At 47.6% G+C, this 12,180-nt stretch overlaps 2 protein-coding genes across 3 annotated transcripts in view; one reads left to right on the top strand and one right to left on the bottom strand.

The window, feature by feature from the left end:
• Positions 1-12,180, top strand: part of PTAFR (platelet activating factor receptor) — a 566,600-nt gene that overhangs the window by 358,633 nt on the left and 195,787 nt on the right. The window lies entirely within an intron of this gene.
• The window catches only part of HNRNPR (heterogeneous nuclear ribonucleoprotein R), a 62,132-nt gene that overhangs the window by 6,680 nt on the left and 43,272 nt on the right, over positions 1-12,180 (bottom strand). For both annotated transcript variants that reach the window (XM_050932320.1, XM_050932321.1), the window contains exons 7-8: positions 11,672-11,807; positions 6,071-6,276 (exon numbers count right to left, since the gene is read on the bottom strand). In XM_050932320.1, the coding sequence (XP_050788277.1) occupies positions 6,071-6,276; positions 11,672-11,807 (342 nt within the window). The remainder of the gene's footprint in view (positions 1-6,070; positions 6,277-11,671; positions 11,808-12,180) is intronic.

Here is a 12,180-nt window from a genome sequence, read left to right as displayed (position 1 = left end):
TGCCGAGGTAAATCGATACAAGGAATGCAACCTTCCACGACAGATGGGAAAGGGAAAAGCAGCCATGGGCTCAAAGAGGGAACCCGTGAGCCTGGAGTGGACTAGGCTGAGGTCCCATTGGGAGACCGGGTCCTGGATCAGCAGAAAGAGCCATTCAAGTCCCTTCAGGAACCTGATTGACATCTTATGCAAGAATACCACTTTATTCTGGACACGAGGATGGAAGGCTGATATGGCTGCCAAGTGCACCTTGATCGAACAGAACGCAAGGCCCTGGTGCTTTAAGTGAAGCAGGTAATCCAGGATGGAGTACACAGAAGACTGAGTAGGGGAGATGTTGCAGCCAGACACCCAGAAGGAAAAAACCACTTCCCCTTTGCCAGGTAAGTCGCTCTGGTGGAGGGCTTTCTGCTTTCCAAGAGAACCTGCTGTACATGACTAGAGCAGGCCTGTTCCTCTGGATTCAGCCATGTAGCATCCAAGCTGTGAGGTGGAGAGAGATGAGGTTTGGGTTCAGGAGCTGACTGTTATCCTGTGAGGGCAGGTCCAGGTGGCTGGGCTGTAGCCACAGGGCTGCTACAGTGAGGTCCATGAACATGCCAAACCAATGCTGGCAAGGCCACACCAGGGTGATCATGACGACTTGTGCCTTGCCCCTCTTGATTTTTGAGAGGACTTTGCTGATAAGTGGATTTGGTGGGAAAGCATACATCAGTTCTCCCAAATATGACAGGAGAAAGGCATCGGAAAGGGAGCCTCTGCCAAGGCCTTGGATAGAGCAGAACTGATGACACTTTCTGTTCAGTCTGGTGGCAAACAGGTCCACTGAGGGAGCCCCCCACTTCTGGAAGGGCACCTTGATGACCTACAAGTGGAGTGCCCACTCATGGTGAGAGAAGGACCTGCTGAGGTGATCTGTCAGCGTGTTTTGGACACTGGGGAGATGTGAGGCTTCCACGTGGATCACATGCTGAATGCAGAAGTCCCACAGGTTGAGGGCATCCTGGCAGAGAGCCGATGTGCACACTCCCCCCTGTCTGTTTAACAACATGACCTCTATGTTCTGTGTCAAGACCTGCATTACCCGATTGGACAGCTGGGGAAGGAAAACACTGCAGGCTAGATGGATGACCCTGAGCTTCCTGATGTTTATATGTAACGCAAGCACCTCTCAAGACAGTAACTCTTGAGTTTGCAGTGTACCAAGATGTGCTCCTCAACCAAGGTCAGACGCAACCGATATCAGGGAGACCATGGGTCGTGGACTCTCGTACGGCACTCCTTACAACACCAACCTCGGATTAGTCCACCACTGCAGACAGCTAAGTATCCTCGGAGGTATGACATGACTTCTGAGGACTGGCTGAGGGAACTGGGATTGTTTAGTCTGCAGAAGAGAAGAATCAGGGGGGATTTGATAGCTGCTTTCAACTACCTGAAAACGGGTTCCAAAGAAGATGGATCTAGACTGTTCTCTGTGGTACCAGATGACAGAACAAGGAGTAATGGTCTCAAGCTGCAGTGGGGGAGTTTTAGGTCGGATATTAGGAAAAAAAATTTCACTAGAGGGTGAAGCAGCACTGGAAGGGGTTACCTAGGGAGGCGGTGGAATCTCGTTCCTTAGAGGTTTTTAAGGTCAGGTTTGACAAAGCCCTGGCTAGGATGATTTAGTTGGGGATTGGTCCTGCTTTGAGCAGGGGGTTCGACTAGATAACCTCCTGAGGTCCCTTTCAACCCTGACATTCTATGAGGGACTGTGATGACCTTTGTCCAGGTGATGTCTGGCCAGAGAGTAGACTGCTGCTAGCCACATCTGAAGGGGGTACTGCCTGAGTCTCACATGGCGAATGACATGTGTGCATACTTCCATATGACCCAACAGTCTGAGACAGACCCGGGCCGTGGTGAGCAGACGTGCAGTGATGCTGGCAATTAGATGTTACACTGCCTTGAACCTGGCCTCCGGCAGAAATGGTCTGGCTTGGGTAGAGTCGAGTACCATCGCAATAAACTATCCATTGGACTGGGATTAATTTTGATTTTTGTTCATTTATCAGCAGGCTCACAACTTGACAAGCAGCTTGCAGCATCTCGACACTGCACTGGACCTGAACCACATACAGGCAAATCTGGATACCCCGACGCCTGAAGTAGGCTACCACCATCGACATGCATTTCATAAACACTCTTGGCGCTGTTTCTAGGCCAAAAGGGAGCACTGAAAATTGGTAGTGGACGGTCCCAAATACAAAACGTAGGAACCATCTGATCATGGAATATTGACATGTGAAAGTAAGTGTCTTTCAAATCGAGGGCGGCATACCAGTCTCACGGATCTAGGAAAGGAATGATGGAGGCCAAGGAGACCGTGTGAAACTTCCACTTCTTGAGATTCTTGTTGAGGGTCTGCAGGTCGAGGATGGGCTATAGACCCCCTTTGGGATTAAAAAAATAGCAGGAGTAAAACCCCTTGGCCCCTTAAACGCAGCAGGACTTTTTCCATGTCTCCTACTCCCAGAAGGCTCTGCACCTCCTGAGCAAGCAGATGCTCATGAGAAAAAAGAGTCCTGAAGGAGGACAGGGGTGGGGGAGGAGAAAGATAAATTGGAGAGTATATCCCCCTGCTACTGTGCCAAGGACCCACCAGTCTGATGTTAGAGAGGCCCAGGCAGGGAGTAAGGGAAAGAGGAAGTTGGAAAACAGGGGGAGCAGGATCCAGGACAGAGACTGGAAGGTCACCCTCGAGTATACCCTCAAAATGCCTGCTTCCCACCCAGGTGGTTACAGGTGGAGCTTGAGTGAGCAGAGGATGCCAAATGGTGGCCTTCCCGGCACTTGTACCCCTTTCCCTTTTTACAAAGAGCTCTGACCAGGGCTGGCTCTGAACAAATTGGTCTGTGGCAGCTTAAATCACTTCCTCACCAGCCCTGGAACGTTCAGGCCCAGGGTGCACAAAGTAGCCCTCGAGTCTTTCAGGCTGTGCAACTGATTGTCTGTTTGCTCAGAAAACAGTGCAGGGCCATCGAATGGGAGGTCCTGGATGGACTGTTGAACCTCCGTTGAAAGAACTGATGACTGTAACCAGAACGCCTGCCTCATCAAAATGGCCGAGGCCATGGTTTGGGCCGCAGAATCTGAGGCTGCTTGGAGGGCTACCCTGGCCATCGCCCTCCCTTCATCAAGGATAGCCAGGAGTTCCTTCATAGACTGCCAAACATTAAAGTCATAACGGCCAAGCAAGGCCTGATGGTTCACCACACTCAGCTGGATACTAGGATGTAGAATACATTTTTTTATCAAAAAGATCGAACCTCTTTGCCTCCTTGTTCTTAGGTGTCAATCTCGGTTGACTCTGTCTATCATGCTCATTGGCTGCTGACACAACCAGTGAGCTTGAAACAGGGTGAGTATAAAGATACTCATACCGCTTAGTGGGGACTTAGAATTTTTGCTCCGCCCGCTCGAAGATGTGGGTGGAGGTTGTCTACCACAAGGCCTTAGTGATTTTCACCACTCCCTCATGCACCAGCAATGCCACCCTGGCGGGGGATGCAGTACCCCATACATCAAATTGAGAGTCCAAGAGCTCTGCTAGCTCCTCGACTTCCAGCCTCAGGTTTGAGGTGACCCTCTTCAGGAGCTCCTGGCGAGCCTTTGCTTAGTCCTGGGGAACTGGGTGAGAGGGCCCTCACTATTGCCTCATCATCAGGCAAAGATGAGGAGGAAGCAGGTATAGGCAGGTCTGCCAACTCCGTCACTTCTGCCATGGGAGCCTCAGCAGAGACTGGCTGATCCTGGGGAGCCTGCTCTGACTCCAGGTCCAAATCAGAGGGTGGGCGGGAGACTGTTGCTGACCATTTGTCAGATGCCACCAAAGCCGACCTATGCCCCTGCAGTTGTTGGAGAAATCCCCAGGGATTCCAGAGTTGCCAGAGGCCCATGCTGCCACTGGTGGCCCAGCAGAGAATACCAGTGCCTCTGATGGGTGACCCTGGCCCGTGGGTATAATCTCCTCGCTGTCGGAGCCCAAGAAGGGGGGACACATGTCTGGGGACCCAGGATGGTGCCAAGGCTGTCTATCCCTATCCCATCGGCTCTGGCCCTGGACCTCCACTAAAGACCTGTACAAGGGCAATGGCTCTCGGTGCCATGATCCCAGTGACGGCATTCAGCAGCTCAGCAATAGTACCCAGCGATCAATGCCTTACACTTAGCAAGCAATGCCGCTCCATTGAGCAGGAATGTGAGTGAGCAGACTCACGTGTTGGAGACCATTGATGTGCTTGCAGTGAACTGCACCAGCAATCCAGCTACCAGTGACAGGGCTCCAGGGACCAACATCTCGACTCTCCAGAGCAGTGCTGTGAGCTAGGAGACTGGCTCGGACACTCTCAGCATCAGGGCTCTGGTGACTGGTACCGCGCCTCTGCGGGTCTGTGCTAGCCGATTAGCTATCACTGCCTTGAGCCTGAGGAACGCTGCCTGGAGTCCAGGGGCAGACCCCGGGAACTCTGACAGGCAAGCCGACCCGTGCCTGGTGGTGCTGCTCAGGTGAATGCTGACAGGGCACCCCCTACAGTGAGGCGCAGTGCTGTACTGATGGGGACCGCTGAAAGGGTCCCAAGGCAAGTTTACTCCTTGAACGGAACACCTCTGCGACCAGCATAGGCAGCACCGACAGGGACAGAAAGTCCTTTGCGGCCTGAAAAGCCTTGAGCATGGACAGCACCACCAGGTGCTGAGTGCCTCTGCTGCTCCCAAGTTGGAGCCTGACCTCCAACTGGAGGGGAAGAGCTGTCCCTCATGGGATCTTTGCTCTCCTCCCCTTTATGGTGTATAAGGCAACATCTCCTCCCAGTCTCTCTTGCTTTTTAGCTGGTACCAGGGATGGGGATCGGTGCCGGTCTGAGGACGATGCCAGTGGCGCACTCAGCACCAAGGCCTCAGGGCTGGGAGTGGAGTCCGATCTAGTTGGCTCTGAGGCCTGTGTAAAGGCCGACTCTATAAGGAGATGAATGTCCTGCTCCTTTTTGGTCGGCAATCAGAAGCTTTTGCAAATGCGATACTTGTGGCTAACGTGGGTTTCCCCTAAGCACAGCTTCTCTGGGGATGACTGACTGGCATAGGTTTCTTGCAACAGTCACAAGGTTTGAAGACCGGGGACCAGGGCATGCCCCGTCCCTGGGTTAAGTACCATTCAGGACTAACACCTAGTCTACACTAAGGGAACTGTAAAACTAAACTATATACGGAGAGTTCACAACTAGGCAAGGTTGAAAGGAGTAAGCTTGCCGAGGCAAGGAGATGTTCCAGCACCATCACTGACGGTAAGGAGGAACTGAGGGTGGAAGGAGCTGGTGGCACCCCTTACACTGGTGCATATGCATGCCCCTTCAGAGGGCGCCAAAGCTGTTCCCCTACGGACACCACTGAGGGAAAAACTTCTGGTACCAGTGTATGTAGCGAGCACACACACCTACAATGGAATGGACATGAGCAAGCACTTGGAGAACCTGTCTCAAATCCCTTGCTAGGGATTACCAGTGGAACAGAGATAGCTCTTATGCTTGCTCCTTCCAACACATGGAGGGGGAATGGCTGGAGTGAGATTCTCAGACCTATTGTCCAATCACATCTCCCTCATACTCAGAGGAAACTGGATGCAGCAGACAATCCAGCCCTCAGAGAGAGAGAGAGAGAGAGTTATGCAATAGAATACTACAGAGTTTATATTGCTGACATAAGCCACAAGCCTTGGGGTCAATGACTAATGGGTAGATTCATCTTCCTCCTATCTAACTCTACATTAATGGGAATGGCCTCTCCAGTAGAAGTGCCCTGAACGGTCATACCGGACAGGTAAGTTTGATTTCTAGTGCTAGTTATATTCACTTGAGGGGCTGGAGTACTGGATGAGAGTGCACTCAACTCACAGAAAAGTAAGTCCATCTAACTTTTAGAGATTCTTCAACCAATTGAAGAGTGACATCATTCAGAGGCAGCACACCTGCCACCACCAAAGGTGTAAATAAAATCATCACAGAACGCAGAGTAGCTCTGCCATCCTTACCTTTGCCATGACTTCTGGATCTGGTTCCTCTACAGGGTCAGCCCATTCCACAGTCACAACATTTCCCCAGACTTTTACTTTCCCACTCATCAACCGACGTCGAGCTTGTGCTGCAGACTTGTGATCTTCATATTCCAGGAAGCAGAATCCCCGGTTCTTCTTTTTATCGTCAGGTTGATGATAAAGGATTACATCAACCAAACCCTCTGTAAAACCAACAACTAGATATAGTTTCATAAAATTTAAGACCAGAAGGAACCATTAAATCTAGGTCTGACCTCCTGTATCTCTCAGACAAATTCCTCCCAAATACCCTACACTGAGCCCAGCAACTTCAGTTAAAACCACAGCATTTTATTCCTCAGGATACTGAATAGGTACATGCCACATGCAGAAAACAGGAGAAACCGAGGTGCCACCAATGCTTGAGGCCCCTGCAATGACAGGGAATTTATTAGGTGAGATAAGCAAAAGTGAAGATCCATGCTTCAGGGGAAGACCAAAAAACCCACCAAGGTTCCTGCCAATCCGACCTGGAGAAGATTCCTTCCCAAACCAAAAAAAACTGGCAATCGATTAGATCCTGACCATAGGAGCAAGACACCAGCCAGGCATCTAAGACAGAATTTTCTATACTATCTCAAGGGCACTGACCCACCCTGTTCACCTCTACCCATGGCAAATCTGATGCTTCAGAAGGAGAGAAAAATCCGTATTACAGTTGGGTATTGGGGGATAAAAAAATCCTTCCTGACCCCTGTAGGCAGCCATCTGAGGCATGAGATCAGATTGTATAGTCACCATAATACAGAGCTACAAGTGTTATGAGGATTTTGAGGGAAATGCAGCCAGTCTCATTATCCTCCAAATCCCACAAGGGAAGGGGATGATGAGAGGAATTCACAGATTCCCAAGTCAGGTAAGAGACCATGACTATCCAGCCCAACTCCAGTACACAGGCCACAAAACCTCTCCCATAAACTGGATTAAAGCCTGTATTTCAGGAAGTTATCTAATCTTGTCTAATCTTAAAGCATGCAAGAGTCCACCACCTTATCAGGTAAACTGTTTCACTATTTGATCACTCGGGCTACTAGGAAACTACAGCGTTTCAGGGTTGAATTTGTGCATCTTCAACTTTAGACCCAGGCAGGGTGCATAAAAATCAATTTTTTTTTAATCCAATTTTTTTTAAATTTAAATGTTTTTGATAAAAATGCTTTTTGCGGAAAAAACTGATCTAAAGATTGTTTTAAATTAAGATACATTATAGCTCAAAGATATCTCATCATAGACTAGAGATTATAAATTCTAATTCTACGGTATTAGACAATATATGCATGTAGTGTTTAAGAAAAGTTTTGTAAATGAGTTCCAATAGTTAATAGATTAGGGACCCAATTTTATGGCATTCCACAGGCTTCTGTACAGATTATTTAGGTTACTCTTTCTATCTACCCAATGGGACTCAGTGCTCAGTTTAGAAGAGGCCATCAGAGATCCTTAGTTTTGCAGTTCGCAAACTGTGGATTTGTCTCCCCAGAGGGAACATGCTTGTTAACAGCAAAAATGTTTTTAAAAAAATATATAGAAGTGAGAAATAACAGACTTCAACTCTACTGTCCCTCTGCAAATTTCTGTACACAGAGTCAATCCCTTACCTCTAAGTGCAAAATTTCAGAAAGTTCAGTGAACCGAAGATTGTTGGGGGCAGAACAGATCTTGACAAGGAGAAGTCTGGATATAAATGTGAGAAGCTAGGGACATATGCCTGTTTTGTTATAATATTATGTTTGCTGTTGAAGAAAAAATCCAGAATTCTTAATGCTGTTTTAGCTAAATAAAATAATTTAAATGTCTGTCTGGTGATGTTCTCCTCCTAATACAGCATGGCAAGAAAATCCTCCAAATATCAATGTTGAATTGGAGATATTTATGAAGTCACTGAAGTAGATAGGTCACTTCCCAATTACCTTTGGTAAATGAAATAAATAATCATTCATTTTGATATATCTGAAAAGTCTTCAAAATACATCACCGTTTAAAAACAGTGTGTACCTTTTAAAAATGAAACCTATATCTGAGTTGTGAAGAATATGTACACCTCTACCTCGATACAACGTGGTCCTCAGGAGACAAAAAAAAAAAAAAACACATCTCACCGTGTTATGGGTGAGACCATGTTATATCAAACTTCCTTTGCCCCCCTGCCCGATCCTTGTTCCCTGACCACCCCTTCCAGAGACCCCTGTGGCTAATCACCTCCATGACCCTACCCCCTAGTGAACCCCACTGTCCCCTAACTGCTTCAACCCCTATCCATCGCTCCCCTGTCCTCTGTCAGGCACCCACTGGCAGCGGTGGGAAGCAGAGCAGCCCAGCCCCAGCCCGCTCCACTCTGCCACCTTCTAGCTGTGGCACTCCGCTTCCCGCTGCCGGTGAGTGCAGGGACGTTGGGGAAAGGATGCCCCTCCGCACTCACCTGTGGCAGGAAGCAGAGCAACGCGGCCCCAACCGTGTCGCTGGAGGGGGTGGCTGGGGAAAGGTTCTGCACTCACCTGCCCGACAGGAAGTGGAACGCCACAGCTGGGAGCTAGCAGAGTAGAGCGGGTTGGGGCCGAGTTACTCCGCTTCCTGCAGCAGGTGAGTACAGAGAGGTTGGGGAAAGGATGCCCCCCATACTCACCTGCGGCAGGAAGCGGAGTGCTGAGGCTGGGAGCTGGCGGAGTGGAGCAGGCTGGGCTGCTCCGCTTCTGCCGCTGCTGGTGAGTGCGGGGAGGAATCCCTTCCCCCAACCACTCCCCCCCCCCGAGCGACGTGGCTGGGGCCGGGGCGAAGGAAGCAGAGCAGGCCCCCTGCTAATCCCCTGGGCCACTCTGGGACTGTGGGCCCCCAAAAGTGCCCTTCCACAGCTCCTGGGGATGGGGAAGCCCCTGACCACCCCCGAGATCCTCTGCCCCTTATCGAACCCTCTGGCCCAGCACCCTCAGAGCTTTACTGCCTTGTATGAGAACCTGCCTTATAGCGGGTCGCCTTATAATCGAGGAAGTTGGGAAAAGGACGCCCTCTGCACTCACCTGCGGCGGGAAGCGAAGAGCCACAGGTGAGAGCTGGTGGAGTGGAGCTTTACTGCCTTGTATGCGAATCCGCCCGATATCGAGGTAGAGGTGTATTAAGATTATAACAACCAACAAGAATGCACTTTTATGTAGAAAAACATGATTAAATAGTCTTCCTGACTAGTGATTTAAATCAAATCCACTCTGCAACCATGTGATTTTGTTATGCCTCTATCAACAAGATTAAAAAGCTCTGCATTAACCACATATTATATATATATATATATATATATATATATATATATATCTTTTCCATGTGCAAGTATCCATACAGTGAACAAGCCACCTCTCAACATGTTTCCATCAAGTCTCTGCAGACTCAACGGCTGAACACTGAACTAAGTGCATCCAAGTACCTCAGACCATTGGATACATGCACACAATTTACCCACACACAAGTCAGGTTATCAGAAACTGGAACTAAAAAAACTCCAGTCCAACTCTACACACCACTCCTCTACATCAGATTCACCTTCCTGGATTGCACACCAGACCTATTAATTGTCAAAAGTGGATAGGAGGATGGGGCATATGATGTATCGGATATTCCATTTCAGCCCTGACTTGGACGTTATTAACCAAAACATTTAGTGACAGTTAAGGTTGCAATGTGACGCATCTGACCCATTCAAATCCTTAAAGGAAGAGTCTCCTGCATTCCTTGACACTTCCACACTGCATTACAGCTCAGTTGGTCACACAATTCTGGAGTCCATAGGACTTTCACTTCCATTCCCCAGCAGATACTGAAAAGCAACATATATCCCAGCTTCAAACCTGTATTCTAACACAGAACTGTGTTGACGCAAAAGTATCACACCACATCTATGCAGTCTGTTAATCTGCCTTAATATTACCTAGGTCATCACTAAGGTTTTGCATTAGAGCAATGGTAGGCAACCTGCGGCCCAGCAGGGTAAACCGCTGACACGCCGCGAGACAGTTTGTTTACATTGACCATCTGGAAGGCACAGCTGCCCGCAGTTCCCAGTGGCCATGATTTGCCATTCCTGGCCAATAGGAGCTGCAGGAAGCAGCACGCGCTGGTTGTCGCTTCCTGCAGCTCCCGTTAGCCAGGAACAGCGAACTGTGACCACTGGGAGCTGCGGGTGGCCGAGCCTGTGGAAGGTCTATGTAAACAAAAACGAACTTTCTCGTGGCCTGCCAGCAGACTACCCTGATGGGCCGCAGGTTGCCCACCATTGCATTAGAGTGCGATAAGGTACATACTTGACTGGCTGATACAGTCTGAGTCTCAATTCAGGCCAACAAGGGTGGGGACATATATGGAAATATAAACAGCAGTCGGTAGAAATTCATGGTTTCCAAGTCAAGGAAGCTTCCCCTACAATAAACAGTATTGCATGGGAGCCTCTCTCAAAATACTTAATCATCCTACTTCTGAAATTTATGTATTCTGTGTATCAAACGAAGCTGCACCAAACAAACATGAAAAACTCCAATACAATATCAATTTTAGTTTCTACCTTTTGTCTTATATTTTCTTCATTTCTGAAAAATATTTAACATGCCAATCCCTTCTGTCCCAGGAGAGAATTCAAGGGATCCTTTCCCCATCTCTCTCTGAAAAAAAGAGTCAGAGGCTGGGTGGGGCAGACTCAACTCTTTTCCTCTCTGCTCCCTGCAGTTCTTATAACTTGGTACCCTATTAAGGAAGCAATGGGACACATTTCCTTCCTGCAGGAGAATTGCAAGAGAGAGCAATAATTCTGCACCAACTCTCCCTGCATCTTCTCCAGCTTTGTGATGGCAGGTTGCTTTCTCCTCACAACCTCTGCTTATGATTGGGGAGAAGGGGGGTGGAAAAGAGGAGAGAAAACAAATGAGGTTAGCACTGGTACCTGACCTCACCCAGCTACTCCCACCCCTCACCAACTCCATATTTTGTGGGTCAAAAAGTTGCTTGATCATTCCCTTCAACCTCTCAATTGACTCTAGGTGCTGCTTCCATGATATTCTTCACCAGATGGTCCATCTTTAGAGGCTGCCCCAGAGCCTCTCCCTCTGTTATAAGATCTGAGTTTGATCACTCAGAATAAAAATAAGTTTTATTTAAAAGTAGATTAACTCTAACTGACCCAGCTCTCCACTCACTTTTCTTTTTTTAAACAAAGTATTTAAAAAAACAAACAACTGAGCTTGGCCTTTTAAAAAGTTAGTTTCTGATGCTCAGTTTCCTCCATATAAAAAAAGTTTTGTTAGCAGTTACATCTAGAACGCACAGCAGGTAGAGAATGGTGAATGTAAAAGAAATATGAACCTTTCACACAGGCTATCAATCTGGAAGTTCATAAAGCCTATGGTACTTCCCACCAGCAATGAACCTGGAACTCCATTTGGAAATCATTTTTCATTATCACTGGCATTTAAAATTTACTAACAGTTGCTATCATGCTATGAAAATTAATTTCTGGCACTAATTTTTTTACCATACAAACTCTTTTAAGCAGAAGCTCTTTACCTGTGACTTTACTGAACTCTTCCAATATGTTTTCCTTGGTCTTGTTCTTTGGAATTGATCCAACAAACAGTCTGTTGTTCGCCACAGAGATGCACACTCCAAGGTGTTTCCCAGGACGGATTTCATAGTTGTCACACTGGGGAATATGATGAGATGCTAATAATATATTTCAGTTTTAACTCCTTAATTCAATATGGATCAAAAGGATAGATAGCCAAAATTATTAACTTAACATCTCTATTAAGGAATTTTATATATTTCAGATATATAGAGTGCAGATTTTATATTGTAACAGTAATCATGCTATATTTGCCAGAATTCGTTAGCTTACTGAAAAGTTCTGAAAAGCCACAAGACAAAACTATATTTTGATAGCATTTCTCTCCACACTACCCTTCATATGCTGCTTTTCTTCTTAGGCCAAAAGAAAATTTTTCCTTCACCTGGAGAGTATCCTGAATATTGTGGTTGCTACCAGAATACACACACCAGTTATATTATTAGCCTGA

The sequence above is a fragment of the Gopherus flavomarginatus genome, chromosome 22 (genome assembly GCF_025201925.1).
Source record: "Gopherus flavomarginatus isolate rGopFla2 chromosome 22, rGopFla2.mat.asm, whole genome shotgun sequence".
In the NCBI taxonomy this organism is placed as follows: Eukaryota; Metazoa; Chordata; order Testudines; family Testudinidae; genus Gopherus; species Gopherus flavomarginatus.
This window is presented reverse-complemented; position numbering and strand designations above follow the sequence as displayed.